Genomic DNA, 18,917 nt, shown 5'->3' with positions numbered 1-18,917 from the left:
TAATATTTCCAATTTTCATTTATTTATAACTACATTCTCAAACAATGAAACTATATTTGATAGCATAGAATATGATAGAAAAAACAACGTCAACAACAAAATTTTATATATCCCAAAGCCATTCTGGAGCAGGTAAATTGTACTGATCGTTGGAATAAATGGCGCATTGTTTGTAGTCGCAGGGCACTTCTTGCCACGCGTAGAACAATCTATTGGCAGTTGGACACGAAGAAATATCCACAGTGACAGAATTGGATGTAGAGGATGAGATACTGACTTCTGTGTACTCATTATTACAAAACACCTATAAAAATAAAAAAAGAGAATATTTTGTAATTTTTAATCATGTTTGGAGTATTATCCAAAATATTTAAGACAAAAGTAGATAGGGTTTGTTAAAATTTGAATAGGGCCATTTTCAAATATTGCAACAATATTCAGACTTCCTAATTCACATTATTTTCAATATAGTTATATTGGTAAAACATGTTTATTTGTAGATAAACTTTAACCTTCTGTTTGTGTTACGGTTGTCCTTGAATTTAGTAAGGATAGCAAACGTCATATGGGCTGTTTGCATTTTTAAACTCATTCTTTGTTTTATAGTTTCGTCATTTGTATAAGATTCCTGCAATCTGAAAAGTTTTGTATTTAGTTCATTATGTTCTCATTGCCATGTTGTTCATCAAGAATTTTAATATCTTTTGATTGCTAAGTAATGAGATTAGAATTAAGGAACTTAAGCATCAAAAGGTTACATGCCAAATATTCAAATGAAATGCTTGATAATATAATAAGTCAACTTAATAACATGTAAAACATATAGCAAATACCTGTGAGTATATCAACTGAAAGGATTCTTACACGTATATCACTTTACTTCTGTTACTGATATATTCTGATTACTGATATTCTGATATTCTGTTTACTGATATGACTTTTGAGTTACTAATATATTCTATTTTACAGCTTTAAAAAATAGTTCCAATAACTGCAAATGAAGAAAATTAATTATTTTATTGAGGTCTCTTTCAACTCGAAAATAAAGTACCGGTATCGGTTATAATGAATACATAGGGTCAAGATGGAAACAGTTTTAGGATAAATGACCTGAAATATTGGAACAAACATCATTTAGAGATCTCAATATTTCTTCAACTAAATCCGGTATAAATTTTCACTTATATCAACTATAAGGGTTTAAGTGAGTGGAAACGTCGCTGTGCCACAGTATAAAGCCTATTTGAGATTATGAAGAAGAAGAAAAAATTTTAACATATGACTATTTTCAAAATCGTATGTCTAATGAATTACCAAAATCATACTATTATGCAATTATTTATAAATATTACTTTACCTTTTCTTGGCATCACTCTCTTCTAGTTTCAGAACACATTACACACCGATTGCTGCCATTGTCTTTTAAACCTATACAGCTCAACTACAATCAGGCTGACATAGTATATCTAAGAAACGACGCTACATTTATTCAATTTAGTTAGTGTTGCAAGCCGTTTAACCGAAGATAATGTGAGACTTACAAACGTTGCAAACGTCGTTGTTGGATTTAAATCCACAAATATTTGACCAAACAATAGAAGTTTGTTGAAAGGTACAAATTTTGCACCTCCAAATAGTTTCTCAGAACAGTTTGACACTACGAAATGGGCTGGATATTTTCTAGAAGAACAATATCTTTGGCCAGTCAGATACCACTGCGAGAAATCAAATGAACAACCAGTACGTGAATTCTAGTAATTCTAATCTTACGACAAGGAATCCTGTAATATCTATCAGGAATATTTGTCCTCCACATTAAGCCACTATTGAAAAAGCTAGATGGGATTCCGGGAGTAGGATTTCTAATACCAAACGGACGTATGAAAGCAAATTATTTGTTTCTCAGACTCGTGTCAAAATATCTATGGTGTTATGTGTCTATTCACCCAAATGACGGTATGAATGACAGTCTTTGGTGAAATTTCTTATAACTTCTGCATTTTTCTCAAATCATTCACGAAATTTGAATAAAAATATACTTAAAATTCAAAATTTTGATTCACACAATTATTTTTCCGCGCTTCCTATTCCAACTAGATTTAACATGTTATTCTCAAATAAAACAATGCTCGAAGAAATATTTACCACAAAAATATCGCATAATAATGCATAAAATGTAAAATTACAATTTTTGTAACAGAGCATCAAGTGGATGCGTTAAAAATACCTTCAAGTGATCATTTCAGTATAGCTTGTTTCTTACTGTTTCTTACTGATAGCGGTTACTTACCAAAAATCCATTGTTGTTTAGCACTCTAATGTTTGTGTCATATGTAAGGACCAATGAGTTTCCTTGTTTCTGGATGTTTGTTACCTGCGTCAACGAAATGAATGTTTATTAATATTTACACTGTAATAGATTAATAAATAACATATCAATCAACACTACATGTCAAATACTATAAAAATGAATTTACTTACATATTTTGTTTAATTTGTAAACTTTCTAAATCTTATAATCAAAAGAAAGTTTTCCATTTTAAAAAAGAATACATTTTCGCTTTTGCCTGTGTTCAGCCTAAAATGGTGAAGATTTCTTAGATTGATAGGTAACTATCAATCGTTATACTAAAGTAGACCAATATTTTTTCGACTGAAGTGAAGCAAAAAATACTGAAATCAATATGTGTAAAATTACGGCGAGTGGCTACAATATCTTCTGCCTATGAGTGGCACTAAATGTTTGTCATATTTCGGAAATTTAAGAAAGATATATGGAATTTTTGTTTGTGTATCTGGTCCATGTGAGAAAGACTAACTTAGGTATTGAAGTTTACGTAAGGGTAATGGACCGAACTGCTTTCCGTATTATTGCATCATTTACTTGCTAGTAAGTTTGTAACTGTCTCGCTTACAGGCTTACAGTTTTTGAAAATAACCTCTTAGAAAGAGTTTGGTATACAAATGTTCAACGAACTGAGTAATTGCAAAGAGTTGGAGAATGGGTAAGTTCAAAACACATATGGGTCACAGTAAAGTGACACTAATCAATCAATAAAATTACTAATCAATCATTCAGATCAATCAGTTAAATCAATAGAATTAAAACATCTTAGAAGACAGGATACCACTCGCATCGGAAGTATCAAGGAGTTTCTGATTGGAAAGGTTTTAAAAGGGAAAGACCGTTGTCTCTATAAAGAAAGTTGGAAAGCTGTGAAGTGAGATTCGTACTACGTAACATTAATCTAGAATGATTTGACATGGCACGGGTTAAAGTCAAATGGCGAACTTTTGTTTCCGTAACGACAAACCTTAGGATTTCATTTTAAATTATAGAGCTGGTTGGTTACTGTTACTAATACTTGATAATGGTGGAAGTTAAAATGGGACTGGAATTGATTCAGTCACTTGATTGATGATGAAACAACGATTTTGAAATAGCATTAGAAGACCACTTTTGTATTATCTTTCGATCTGCTGTTTCAAATTTCTAATAACGACTGAATAAGAAGGTTTAAGTTGTGTAATTAAGCTTACATAGTTCTAAAATAATCACGCGTTCATCAGGTGAAAGAGTAAGTCTACACACTCTTTTATACCTACAAGTGCTCAATATGGGCACCTTTTCTTATACACTAAACATTCAAGCGCTGAACTTGTTCCTTCACCACTAGGTTAGCATCTTCGTGTAATGGATGCAACAGCTATAACGATCTTACTTCTCTAGTAAGATATGGTCCTAAGTAATAGGGCACATAAATAATATATGTGCCTATCCTTCGGAAAGAAACACACGCGATGATGATGATATCAAAGCCTTAAAACCACAAGAGAATACGCATAGTTATACGAGCCATGACCATCGATGCAACGATAAGAAAAAATCGCATTAACTATACCTGAACTTCCTGTAGAAAATAAAAGATGCACAGTCTTATTGTCAAATACGAGGACAGTTTTTTTTTCGACCTCCCTTAAACTACCGAAAGAGAACCATGTGAAATGACGGTGCGAAAATAAGATAAATTATTTTTTGGATATCACCCATTCCGCACAACGAAAGACATACTTTGTCATTCATTCATTGTAGGGTAGCGAGCGTGAAACATATAAATTGCAATCGAAGTGGCCAAGAAATACTAGATGAAATTTGGTTATTCCAATTTGCTGCTGAATTCTCTGAAATTCCAAGATCAGAAGCTTAGAAATCATAATCTACACCGTTCACGAACTACGTGATTCACGTGTTCACATTCAGATCGTTTGCTGCTGCAGATTTACTATCGTTGTGTACGTCGGTGTCCTTCTTTAAACTCTCTGCAGCACTTGTGCACTCAGCAATCACTTATAAAGTTCCCGTCACCGTAATCTTTACTCACTCGACGATGAATTGCGGCTGTATGCCCTTCTGCTTGAAGAAATCGAAATCATTATGTAGTTCACACTTAGTGGGCGCTTTGTTTGTAGTCGATATGTTTTAATGGTCCTACTCTAACAATGATTGAATTGCAGAGACTGTCTTTTGGTGTGGGTGATGATCAATAAAAACTATGCCTCATTCTTGTTTCATCATCTTATATACTTCTTCTCTGATTGCTTAACACAAGTTGAAAAATTCAACCCTTGTAATTACTATTGCATCTTGTAGATGAGAGAAGAGCAAATTCTGAAACATGTCAAAATAGGCGAGTTTCATAATAGTTTTCCTGAAAAACGAATAATCTGAATACTGCACGATTGGAAATTGCGCAGAAAATGTTAATATCGAATTTTCCTTTAGTGTTATACTATTTTCTGTTAATTTTCAATGGGGTCATTGAATTAGTATGTTAACTGATGGTTGAAAGTAACAGAACTAAGAAACTTCTCATAAGCTCCTTTTTGATGGCAAAGTCTGGGGATAAAATATGATTTGCAGGTTTCAGAATATACAACAGTTCTGAGCAGAACGACTTCACGTGCAATCTATTTATTAACATCTTGTACATTGCGTGGGCGCCATTCTTAGTTCGGGGTTATCTTGCCATACTGATTTTGTATGTCTGTATGAGGAAGACATTCTGACTTCTTCCGTCTCATACACGCGGCCATCGTCTAGAATTGTTTTTACACAACCTCCTTTTTCTTGTTACGTAAAAAAAAAAAAAAAAAAAAATCCAAATTCAGGCCCGAAAATTCGCTTAACCTTTATTTTACGGCTGTCAGTACACTGCCAGAATATTAAATCCGTTCTTTCCCGCGTGGCACTGTACTGACACAGGCGAAATGTTTACTTTGACCCGCGAGCACACATATTTTTTTTTTAATGATGTGCCTTATTGTATGAAGAGATAGTCCATAGTGAAAGGAACCAAAAACGTTGGTTCTCAACCGGTGTGCTCGCGGGTCAAAGTAGACCTTTCGCCTGTGTCAGTACAGTGCCACGCGGGAAAGAACGGATTTACTATTCTGGCAGTGTACTGACAAGCCGTAAAATAAAGGTTAAAGTATCAACCGAATTACGTTCAGCAAAGTACAGAACCAGAAAGTATTCGTTCAGGAATTGATACTTCAATGCTGGCACTTTCAAGTGGTTTGATAGGAAATAAGTTTTCAGTATTACCAGTTAAATTTTTTAGATCTCTTTCATCAACTTTAGATGAAAAAGACGTATGTTTATTTAAAAACCATACGAATCATTTATAATTCCGATATTATTTTATGCATATGCAGTGTTAAATTATAACATGAAAGCCAACATGGGAATGACCATCAACATATATGTCGTTCAGAGCACAAGGAAATCAAGTTCATTACTAAGATTATAAGAAAAAAAGCATAAGATTTGTAACGCTGTTTTTCCTACATTTTAAGGGTTATTTACAGCATTTGAAGATGAGTCTTTTACCTTCTGAAAGGAGCTTTAGGTAGAAATATTAAAGGTGAAAATATGTCTAAAATGACCCAAAAATAGACTTGATTCCCTTGTTTACTGCACGCGCCATGTTATGGACCTCGTGATCGAAATATTTGATTGGATTATTTCAAAATTATTTATGTTTTTCACGTGCCTGTGGACCATGTGCTGGATAACTCTTTTCGCCGTAGACAAGATTTAATCCACCCCAACTAAGTCTATCTGCAATGGTTTGTTTGTCTCGTGGGTGAATACTGAAAAAAAGAATGAAAGAAAATAAATTAAATAGCGCACACAAGCGTTTCAACTTCACCAAGTACAAATATGTCTATTCAATTTAATTGTCAACAATATTATTGTTCATGAAAATTTTTCTTCTTTCTTAGAATTTCAAATAAAGTATTTTTTAACGGTGTTATGCCTGCACTATTTTATTTAGCCCGTTGATTAGTATGGAGAAATTATTTTTCTGTAAGAAACTATATCATGAGGGAGAGCTAGAGAGTATCGTGGTAGGAAAGAGATTGAGGGGACGAAGGAGGTAAACGGTATCAAAACGAAAGAATCGTACGTGAAGATGAAGACCGCTGAGCATGGAAGTTTTCTCAGTTGTGGAAACTGATCTGCCATTAATGATTGATTTTAAGATTTTATGATCGATTTCTGGTCTTTCGATATGAGCGTTTGCTACTACGCTACGCGGTGCCACGCCACTAATGGCAGAATACCTATGTTGAGGTTCATAACGATTTTTAATGAACTGAAATTTTATTGATTGGAGTTTACTGATTTCTTGATCAAATCTAGCTAAATGTCTCTTATTTCGTGAACATAGACGACCCTGAGGTGACGTAGCTGAAAAATAAGATTTTGTGATGTGCCGGCTACAAGCGTGCTTTATCCTGTGTGGTCCGCCGCGCGGCGCTCCAGTCGGCAGCAGCGCGCTCCCTGGCGGGGAAATTTGTGGTCTAAACTAAGCAATGCACCGGGCAGTAGTCGCGTTCGAGCTCTGACGCAGTGAGGGTCAAAGGTGGCGCAAAAGCTGTTTTTTTTTAATTTTTGTCACTACAGAGAATGTACGAAATGGAGTGTTTGCCGAGGCAGACCTACACGATTAAGTGTTACTTTCACCTGGGCGAAACCGATTCCGGAACGCTTGTCCAGGACCCAGGCTATCCAGTGGTTCAATGAGTTCAAGAACAGACAGGAGACCGTTAAAGACATGGAGCGGACGACTGTTGGAGTCCAGGAGATTTTTTCCTTTGGTCACATTTTTGTCCAAACCACTCGTTGAAAGGCGTCAGTTCCCTTTGAGCCATCGTGGAGCTGGAAACAATAGCAAAACATGTCTTCAGCACATTTTTCGTCAATCAGGATACTACGTGTGTGTGTATTTTATTTCATGATATCATACAATGTTCAAACAACCAGTTTGAAACGGTTGGCTACAATGAATTGGGTCCAATGCTGGGAGCACGCATAGGTTCAACCTAGGCAAATGGTGGGTTTGAGGCTGAAAGACTTGTTTCTTAACTTAACGTTACACTCAATATTCAAATGCATATACTGTATTGAAGCTAAAACAATAACTTGACATCAATATAAATTTAAATTTTGGTACTTGACTTTACCGATACAAATTCATTTGCAGTGACACAACGAAAGATATCAGCAACCCATGCATTCGTTGTCCTCAGTTGTACTGCGTACGATTCACGACAGACTGTTCTCAAACCCTTCCTTCCCTCTTCTGAGGCAATGTTCCAGCGGCGTATACTCGTACTGCATAGGCTACCACTGACCTTGTATATTATTATTATTAGTAATAATAAAAATAATAATAATAAAAATAATAATAATAATAATATACAAAATATGAGTAACAATGAACAGTGGTTGGTATGTTTCGGTTAAACTTTTGATTTAGGACCATTAATGTTTCCCACCGTAAATGAAATGCCATCATAGTTCCGCACAGTTAACTTCTCTTGAATTGCATGCATAAATTGTTGATTTTTACCAACGTCACTTCTCTCAAAAGTCGTCTCTGTTATTGCCGTTGACTGTCATTCCGTACCAGTCTTTGCAAAAATTCTGAGTACGGCAACGCTACGCAAAAATGCAGACAGTATTATAATTGTTATGTCGATTATCTGTGTCGAAATCGCAAGTTTTGAGTTGTGTTAACGCAAACCGTTACGAAATATGCCCGGTTATGCCATACAATATTTTTCATTCAATAGTTTCCATCAAGAAATATATATATAGTGATTTTGCTATTTGACCTTAAATCCATTATTGTACTGATTTTAGTCTTACAAACAAACGTTCTATAAACAATTTAGTTTGTAACAAAAATAAAAATGATAATTTTCTACGCATCATTTTATTTTAACGCTAGATATCATTCACAACGCTCTCCAGAATAAATATAAGTTAACACATTCTCCAACCTACAATGCTGTCTGGGGGCCTCATTTCATAACGGTTGGAGCAAAATCTGAAGATTCAACTCGAGGCAAGTAACGCAATAAGTAATTATAACTACAATAACAACAATCTCTAAATTAAACATAAATTTTGCATTGCGTTGACGCAAAGCGCTACTAAATGATGTTCCGAAATTCTCAGGCAGCCCCAAAATGACTGCTATGTCATTGCTCTTAACTTCTATTTACTTGTTTCTCCTACTGAAACCGACACACAGAGAGACAACCTACCTGGTTGCCAGCCTGTAGCTTGCTAGCACATTGTTACGGCGGAAACTGAGTGGGCGCGCAAGCAGTTACACGTTTCTATCTGCTGGCAGTAGACAGCGGTAGGACAGGGGATTGCCACACCATCAGTCTCAAAGAAAGCGAGAGGAATTGCGTTGGAAACGTTAACGGCTGTCTTAGTACATTTTCATATTTGCGAAAAATATAGAGAAACTAGCACTATGGAAAGAAGATAATAAACTGTAACTTATTATTTTAAATTACTTCACACATGATATGTTAACTTATTATTTAATCTTGCAGGACTACTGCCGGTAGCCTCGGTTGCCCATAATATACGCCACCGCTATGTACTCAACTTTACAGTTTCGATTACTCTATTTTTGAAAATATTAAGTGATTCAATAGAGAAGCCGGTCCAAAATAGGCAAGTCTCTCTTAATCTGATCGTGTCATACCTGAATCATACCTTTTAATTCAGTGTTTTGAATCGAAAACTATTGACTATTATTTTTAAAAAAAATAAGTTTTATGTGTTATGAGTATTAAAACTTACGCTCCATTAGGTGAATCATCATCTGGAAGATCAGAAGATACTGCCATAAATGTATCTGGCATGAGATTGTTGGGAATATATCCTTGGTCTGCTGTTTGGTGCCATCGCAGATATGCCCATCTATCATGGCTTGGTGGATTGTGTTTGTAGACTGCTATCTACATGGGAAATATTTTTTTTATGTATTTTTATGATATTCACTGGATTAACACTTTATAATATGAAAAAAAACTAAGATTGAACTGGACTTACCTTTTTATGTAGGAAAATGTTCAAAGATTCCTACCCAACTTGATGCAAGGAATTTATTGGTTTAGGTCCCAATTTTTCGAGGTAGCTGTATCAGAGTCAAAGGTTAAAAGGTCCTATTATAGTATCAATCTTCGGTGGACTGTTGCATCTGGACCCCTGACTTTTGCAGTATATTTTGAAAAGCGATATAAACTCAAAATTTGATTTGGATCATTTCGTCCTTAAATCGCCTCTAAGAATTACGCCATTCCAAGTCAAAATATCTTGACAAATTGTCCCTCTCTAAATCTCGATACGAAGTTGTAAATTGTGAGACAATCCAAAATAACTGAAGAGTCAACTTCATCTTTTCTTGTCCGCTACAAAAGTGGCTGGCCATGGCAACAATGTTAACTGGAAAGTTTCAAAGTACGTATTTTTGGTGCTTCATTTTCTAACATAACTCAAAATAAACCAATTGATCTCTAAGCTATTTGCAAATCTGAATGTTGTCATACGGACTTCCGCCACGGAATCAGTGCTCGAAACAAGAATGAAGAGTGCATGGTTTCCGGGGAGTTGATGTGTAAGTCCATTGAAAACTTAACTGTTTGGCTCTTAGTTTGCGATTGATGTGGTCTCCTCCAGAAATCAATACCTGCACCAAACAATTCCTTGCATTAAATTATATAGGAATATTTGTAATTTGCAAAAAAATGCAGAAATAGAAACAAATGGTGAAGATAAACAATACGAAATATAGATACAGTTCTTGGTTACGAGCATGGAAAAGTGTTAGAAAAGAATGAATTACATATTAGTGATAAACTTCCACAACCCTAACAGCACAAGATGTGCTAGGCATGTACCATCTAGGGTTCTCAGCTACTTTTTAGGTGTCCGATACTTGACACATATGATATTCATGCGCTAGGTGTCCGATACTTGACACAAATGATATTCATGTGCTAAGTATATACTTCACCTACCTACAGTTTTAGGTACTTGTTACACCTAATTCATATTTGCAGCTATGTACCACAAATATAGCATTTATATACCTGGCTCAGTTTCGCAGTCTAACAGTCATTTGTTTTTATGTCGTTACTTGGAACATATATCTGTCATGTTCTAGATACGTCCTTTAGGTACATACTGTTTCAGATACCCTAACAGCACAAGCTGTACTAGGCATGCGCCATTTAGGTGTTCTATATTCATCTCCACATTTGATGCATTTGTTGCTTGTTTTTCTAAGCAATTCTGTTCTAGAAGCAACAAACGCATCAATTTTATTAGATGTCAACTGTCGCCGATTATTTGAAAGTGAATATGGAAGAACCATGAAATAAACTAGACACTTGTTATAAAATTACATGGTGAGCAGATTTTATCTGATCCCAAACGGTTATCGTCGAATATATGCGGTTAAAGGAGCACTCTGATTAGCTAAACTCGAAAGACTTCAACAATTTATCCCTGTACAAGTGACGTTCTCTTCGCCTCCGTGGTCAAGTCGGAGAAGCACGTGGCTTCTTTACTTGTTTAAAGTGTTTTTTAGACTAAATTTTCTTCTTAAAACATGAAACTTATGTATTCTTGGCAATTACTGTTTCTTTGCCAGATCTCACGTTAAAAAGAAAGATCATTTTTAGGTTTTCTATATTTCTATTTTAGTTTAATGAATATTAGATTACATGTGACCGATATTAATTTTCAGTAGAAACTTGTATATCTACTTTATCAATATAACGTATTTAAAGGCAAAACTGTTCCAAATTATTTATTGTTTAGTTACTGCATATGGTCCATCACTCCCACAATGCATGATCCATCTAATGCATAGTACTATGGGTTAGATGAATCAGTCAGCCATTTATTCAAGCTTAAATTTCGGGTAGAAATATATCTTTTTCAATACTAAAAACTTTTGATTATGGTTACAGAAAGTCCTTTCTTAGATTTCGTTGTGCAGAAAAATATGCTTTACATGGACAATTATTCGAGTTATTAGAGGCAAAAAATGGTCCATCTCTACCAAACTACTATAACTATTACCGTATATCATAATAATATATCTATTAGATTTAGGTTTGTGCACTTCATCCTTACGATAGATTAATAGAAATGTTAACTATAATTCGATTAACTTATGCAATTTTCGTATTAATATTGTGGGTAAATAAGAATTCATAATTTAGCACAAATTAATGTTTAATAGTTGTAGTAAAATAGCATTGACTTAATAAAATATCTGAAAGTATGATTAAGATTTGAGTGCATCACATCAAGAAAACATTGGGTGCAATACAGAGATATTTAAAGCAAGTAAGTATCAGAGAAGACTATTTTTAATTAATATTGTTATTAATATTATATTACTTTTTTAATTTTAATGCCTTTTTAATATTTAAAATTGATTTAGTGGCTAGAAATTTAAAATTAAGAGATAAATAGAAATTCAAAACTAAGTGATTTCATTTCATATTCTGAAACTACGATAGACTTAAAAAAAAGTAGCAATGCTTGTGTACATTGCATGAAGATGTTTGGTTTGAATAGTGTGGTATTTTGATAATTAATATTGAAACCGGAAATAGTAATACATTTCTACCACTACTGGTTTTAGTACAGAGAATAGAGTGGAAATAAAATATTTTCTTGGAACACTTACGGTTACTGTTTCTACTCCATAGAGATCAAGTGTTCAAACCGGAAGTGCTTGATTTCTGTCACTTCCTGTTTAAATAGATGGCAAGGGGTGAAGATGATGCCTATTCTATGATGCTAAATCGATTCCAAAAATCAAATTCTTGTTTCCTGCTACTGTTTTTACTCTGTAACGATCAACTGTCTCCTTTAGTCTAGCCGGCATAAGAGTGGAACGTAAAACTCACAGATTTCATTTTACTTCATTTCTGAAACGATCAACGCCGAAACTGAAAGTGGTTTGTTTCTACCACTTCCGGTTTTAATATCGCCTCCATGAATGAACTCGATTCCTACCTTTTGGACGCTATACCCTGACCAATATTGGTGGTGGTTCATCGAAATCAAGTAGTTCTTAGATTTATTTATCTCACGGACGAACGGACACACGGAGAGGGTAAATGTCATTTTTATATATATGTGTTGTGTGTGTGTGTTTCAAAAGAACACCGACGTTTGGGAGGTGTTCCTGACCTCAAGATAAGACAAAAAGTATAGTCCAATCTGGGTGCACAAATGCTTCGTTTCGAAGTTATAGGCTGCTGAAAAGATGAAAAAATGAAATTTAAAGGTCCATAGCTCCAAAACTATGGGACCTACCGTAGTCGGGTCAAGACTTCACTTACGAACTAATATGTGCCCTATCCAAATATCCATGTTTCAGAATCCTAAGGTGCTCACGTAACAATTCCTATAGAAGGAGTTTTGCTACTGGCATATAATTTGATGCAATCACCAACTACCTCTATAAAAATTGTTGCGGAGGTACCGCAGGATTCTGAAACATGGATATTTGGATAGGACACATACCGGTACTAGTTCCTACATGAAATCTTGACCCGACTACGGTAGGTCTCATAGTTTTAAAGCTATGGACCTTTAAATTTCAGTTTTTCATCTTTTCGGCAGTCTGTAACTCCGAAAGGAAGCATTTGTGCAACCCAGATTGGTCTATACTTTTTGTCTTATCTTGGTGTCAGGAATCACCTCCCAAAAGTTGGCGATGTTGTATTGAAACACACCCTATATATATATATATATATATATATATATATATATATATATATATATATATATATATATATATAACTGCTTAAAAACTAATAGAGAAATGAGGTCGGAGATGAAACGTATTCTTGAGACGGCGAATTCATACCAAAGAAGCCATTTGTCGCTATCTGTTACTCTTCCTTTTCCAGGGTGATCAACCATAATACTAGAAATGGAAATTTTCTACCAATTCTTATTGCAATAGAGGGATCAAGGACTAGATTGAACCCATTCTTGAGACCTAAATTCATATTTAAGAAACTGTTTCTTATATCTGTTACCGGGATGAAAGTTAAAACCAGAAATGGTAGTAGGTGTCTTACAAGTTCTGGTTTCAATGGACAGATTACATCTGAGATGTATTTTTTTTGTGTGTCCCTAAATGTATAGTATAAAATATCGTAACCTATATATTACTAATTTTGCTCTTTGATGATCAACATTGAAACTAGAAATTGTGTAATGATTTTTTATTACTTCTGGTTTGAGTACTGAGTTAACACTAAAGACGGCATCTTAACTTGCAACGCTGAGTACACGTCAAAAGGCTCTTTCCGACTGTTTCTTATCGTTCACCCTGTATCACGATCAATATTTAAACAGGACACGGTAGGTTTCTTCCACTTCTTGTTAGAATAGAGGAATTAGAGGCGAGAAGGAACCCATTCTTGGGAAACCAAATTCTATCAATTTGCTATCTATTATCGCTTTTACTTTATGAGAACTAATATTGAAACCGAAAATTGAAGTGGATTTAACAAATTCCGGTTATAGAGAAAGTAGCACGATAAAGAGAGAAGGGTTCAGTTCTTGAAATGCTGAAGCAGTGGCGTATTTAAGGGGGGGGCTTCCGGGCTTAAGCCCCCCCCCCCGAAATCTTACTTACTATACTAAAGTATATAAAATTTCTTGCAGAATTTTTACATTTTCAGGCAAAGCCCCCCCTTGAAAGTTAGCAAAGTTCCCCCAGAAACAAATACGTAAATACGCCACTGTGCTGAAGTGATATACAAAAGTGCTTCTTGGTATTTTTAATTCTTCTTTGCTTTATTGCGATTAACACTGATAACGTAAATAGTAGATTTCTAGCACTTCCTGTTAGAATAGAGGAATTGGGACAGAGATTAAATCTATTCTCGGGGTGCTGTGTTTATATAAGAAAACCATTTCCCACTCTCTCTTACCATTTTGCTCTGATACCTATCAAGAGACAGGCGTGAACATATTGGGCGTTACAAAAATTTGTCGAAATATTTTGCGAATAGGTTCCTCACACCAAAATAAAAAAAATTTCATATGGACCTGTGAACGGACGTGCATAGTTTTGTAGTTATAAGGTTATAAGGTTCACATACTACTTCCTCAGTGATGGCTTGATCCGACTACGATAGGCTCCATAGTAGTGGAGCAATGAACTTTTAAATTGCACTTGTTTCACTTTTTGGGCACCCTAAAACTCCGAAACTATCCACTTTAGAGCACAGGTCCATATGAACTTTTTTTCTTATTTTCAGGTGAAGAATCTGTTCCCAAAATATTGTGACATTTACGTAACACCCTGTATAGTGGCTCTATAAGACTTCCTTGCTTCAGCATAACATTGTTTGAAAGTCTAAAATTAAAATAGTTCCATCTGATTAGTTACTCATCTTAACTATTGCAGTCAACACTTTCATTACAGCATACGCCCAACTCTTAACCCTTTGGGTATCCTATGGTACAGTTTTGTACCATACGCGTTTTTCATGGTACATTGCGTTATTTCTCTTCTATTTGAGCTTTTTCGTCCGGTTTTTTTTTTTTTTTTTTTTTTTTTTTTTTTTTTTTGTTTTGTTTTCCAAGTCCAGAGGCCTTGTAGAAGACATTACGTATGGTTTCAGACCGTCCTGCGTCCAGACATAGGAGGTGATGACGTCATAAATCAAAAATTTCTTTTCTCATTTTCTAAGCCTATGTTCAATATTTTTTTGCGGGCTTATTTTTCTACGTAGAAGATTGAAATTTTGCACAAACATTCAGTCCGCCGAGTAGTATTTACCAGATTTTTTGTTCCGATGTCAGTGCTAAAACAGGGGGAGAACCAGAGGGGAAAAGGGTAAAAAAAGGGATTTTTTTACCCCCAAAATTCCGTTTCTCGTCATTTTCCCGCCTCACATACATGATAGGACCACGTGAGTCATACCGTCTGAAAGGCCGTTCCATTCTGAAGAGAATGACGGTAGAATTATTATTCTAGGGTAATTAGGGACGTCTCAGGGATTTTTGAAAAATCTACTTCTATATAGGGAAATATGGGGCATTGGCGGTAAATATATTTTTTGGCGGGCTTATTTTTTCACGTAGAAGATTGAAATTTTGCACAAACATTCAGTCCACCGAGTAGTATTTACCAGAAGTTTCTTTCCGATTTCTGCGTAAAAACAGGGGGGGTCCAGAGGAGCAAAAGTTGAAAAAAGGGAAATTTTGCCCCCAAAAATCCCTTTTTTCAGGAATTTCCCGCCTTAGATGCATGATGGAGACATATGAATGGTACCGCCTGAAAGACAGTTCTATTCTGAAGAGAATGATTAGCGGATTATAGTCCTAGGGTAATTAGAGATGTCTCAGGAATTTTTTTCCCTGAGATCATAGTGTTTTATGGTACTTTGGGGCATTGTGGGAATTTTTGATAAAAATTCTCCCGCCCTTACTATTCAAGATAGAAACTTGAAATTTGGCACACACATTCAGTATACCAAGTACTATTTATCAGATTTTTTTTTAGATGGCTACGATTACACAAAGGGGTCCAGGGAGGGCCAAAGTTCGAGCAAAAAATTTTTCCCTCCGAAATTTTCACTTTGACATTTTTTCCCGCTTCTGGTATATGGTATGAGCACGCAAGTGATACCATTTGAAAGCCAGCTGTATTCTGAAGAGAATGAGGTATGAACCATGATCCTAGGATAAATAGTGACGATACAGTAGCTGCTTGACTGAAAGTCTAAAAAATAGCCCAAAAAGCCAGGATCCGGAAAGGGTTAATAATCCCTTCTGTTATTTTTATCTTCTGATTTGCTAAATTATAAATTTTATATTCCCAATAATATTAACAATAAATCCCTTAGTCTAAATTACACACGTAACGATAGATCATCACTACCAAGAAGAACCATAACCACCTACGAAAAAGAGAAGCGAAAATTTAATAAAAATAAAACTTGTTTTCAAGCTCAATCTCTACTTATGTAAAAATTTCACCTCTCCAATGAGACGAATCAACTATCTGCAGAACCCTCAAACATGACATTTATCTTACCTGAACAAATCCAAATGGGAATGTGGGCTCATTCCCCTTGTTAGCAGCATGAAACGAATTCCTCCATGCGTTGATCATAGTTGGGAACATACACGTGTAGTTAGTATGTAAGTAAACATTATTTTCGCCTGCAAAACAAAATGGAAATAAATTTTAGAAAATTATTTATGATTGTCACTCAACATTTTTCTTTAGAGTTATTGGAGTGGGACAATTAAATATATGTAAATATAGGAGAGACGGTGTAAATGAAGATCACACAAGTTTTCTTTAGAAACTACATAACTTGTTTCAGACATTTCCTACTTTCTGGTCACAATAACTTTAAACACTGTACCTAACGACGCTATATACTGTCGACCAATGGAAGGTAATTATTTAAGATAATTGTTTCGTCAGCAATGTACCAGAAACTTATGGTTTCTTCTTAATTAAGTTACGTATTTGAACTTTTGTGTTCCGTATTTTCAGTTGTAGTTTTTGATAGTGTGTTTCATTTACTTTCTATTAAATATTATATAATTACTTTCATTTCTTTATTTACGTACAAAATATACAATTTTCTGGAAATCTCTGTTTAGAGTAATTTCTACGCCGATAAAAAGATTCTTTATTGTACGTTTTCAAATGAATACATTTTTTTAAGAATTTGAAAGGAGACAAGCTGCTGTATTTGTTTAACACATTCCGGATGGACTGCGAGCATAGCTGGCAGTGGATGTTTTGTCCCTGTAGACGGGCTGCGAGCTATGCTCGCACTGTACTATTCTTTTTTGTAGCAATGAAACGATGGGCGACGCTCGCACCTCGTTTCGTGTATTTGTAAATCGTAAATACTTGGTTCAGATTCCAAGTGCTAGGTGGCGTGTGTGTTCAGTTTTTGTCACAACTGAGCTGTAATTACACCTTTGTAGGGATACGCGGTTTTTGCCTTTACTTGTGAAAAAGCGAAGAAGTTGTTGAACTTTTTCACACAAAGGCTAATTACCTGTGATTTTCGAGTTTCCATGTGGACATACCAAGTATCATTGTTGAAACTCTCACATTGTGTATTTTGTGGCTCTTTTCCAACTATAGCTTACATATTACATGCGTATAGAATATTTTTGTAGTTTTCGTTACATTGTAAAAAATTTTCTCGCTTTGCGTAATTGATATATGTATATATGCAGTAAAAAGTTAGAAAATGTATAGCAACTGTTGAATGTTACACACCTGTGTAAAGGGGAAGTTTTGTAGTTTATAAAATGGTATAATAAATAGCATTGTGTTGAAAACTGTATTTTCTATGAATTTTTAAAATATGCCAAAAAAAACTGTCGTCTACAGGGAAAAATCAGGTATTAAAAGGCCCGTCCGGAATGGGTTAAATAACCGTAACTTTATCTAATACTAGCGTCAATCACCCGCTTCGCTGGGATAAGTTAAGAAGAATTAAACGGCGTGACAAACATCTTGACATTTGAAGGCGGCGCTCCAAGTTCCCTTTAAATGCTGCTACCAAATGAGAGGCCAGGGGTATTGCCACGTTTATTTTGTACTCACCCACGTCTATCCCCTGTTACCTGATCACGCTGTAGTTTGTGTCCTTAGCCGTAGCCACACCCTTTTACTACTTGGCAACGTCGCGCCAGGGCTTGTGTTTTATTCGTTTAGCTGAAATGCCAAGATGTTTGTCACAGGCTTTAGTAATATGTTCCGTTAGTCAATCATTTTTTTTTTTAACTATTACTGAAGCGCTCTTTGATGAATGATATTTTTTTTTTGTCTTGCATTCTTCAGAAAACATAAATTTTCGGAATTTCTAACTCAAGACATTATCACATAAAGTTGGACGTGTCAGAAGCAAGACAACCTCCTCCTCACCCACGTTTGGGGCTGAATTTGGATTTAAACGGAATTGAAGTGTCATTGTTCATCTGAGCGACCCTGAAAACAATGAATTCGACACTAATATCGCTCATTTTCGACCATTTTTATATATCTCCTCCCTCCGCCTCTTCTACGTTGCAAGGTCAACGTGAAATTATAAAGACCATTCTAGGGCCGAACCTCATCTATGTTGAAAATTTCATCGAGAACGGTTGGACTGTTCAAGTGTTATTTAAGTCACAAGCATAGTCACTTTCATTTTTTTTTTATCTGTAGATAGTTATCACGTTAAATGATAACCCCTATAGTTAAACACAAGTTATTTGCTTTATCTTTAATCTTTATGTTATTATTTTTATGTTGCTATATCGTCCAAAAGACGCACTCTCAATGGCAAGTGATTTAGAACCATGCCAGTGAAAATAAGCTCACTCAATAAAACCTATTTTGAATACTTATGGTCTCCGATATGAAATGATCGTTACAAGCCTGCGTATCGGTCACTCGCATCTACTCACTCTCATTTAGAGCGTGGCGCTAACCAACCGTAATGCGAAGGTTCTAATGTTTCACTGAGTATTCTGG

At 35.2% G+C, this 18,917-nt stretch overlaps 1 protein-coding gene across 3 annotated transcripts in view; it reads right to left on the bottom strand.

The window, feature by feature from the left end:
- Nucleotides 1–18,917, bottom strand: part of LOC145684021 (sialate O-acetylesterase-like) — a 58,595-nt gene continuing 39,678 nt past the window's right edge. For all 3 annotated transcript variants that reach the window (XM_081755838.1, XM_081755837.1, XM_081755836.1), the window contains exons 9-13: nt 16,461–16,588; nt 9,173–9,330; nt 6,054–6,153; nt 2,291–2,374; nt 1–304 (exon numbers count right to left, since the gene is read on the bottom strand). In XM_081755838.1, the coding sequence (XP_081611964.1) occupies nt 104–304; nt 2,291–2,374; nt 6,054–6,153; nt 9,173–9,330; nt 16,461–16,588 (671 nt within the window). In that variant the 3' untranslated portion in view covers nt 1–103. The remainder of the gene's footprint in view (nt 305–2,290; nt 2,375–6,053; nt 6,154–9,172; nt 9,331–16,460; nt 16,589–18,917) is intronic.

Source organism: Thermobia domestica, chromosome 4 (assembly GCF_964235325.1).
Source record: "Thermobia domestica chromosome 4, izTheDome1.hap1.1, whole genome shotgun sequence".
Taxonomy (NCBI): domain Eukaryota; kingdom Metazoa; phylum Arthropoda; class Insecta; order Zygentoma; family Lepismatidae; genus Thermobia; species Thermobia domestica.
This window is presented reverse-complemented; position numbering and strand designations above follow the sequence as displayed.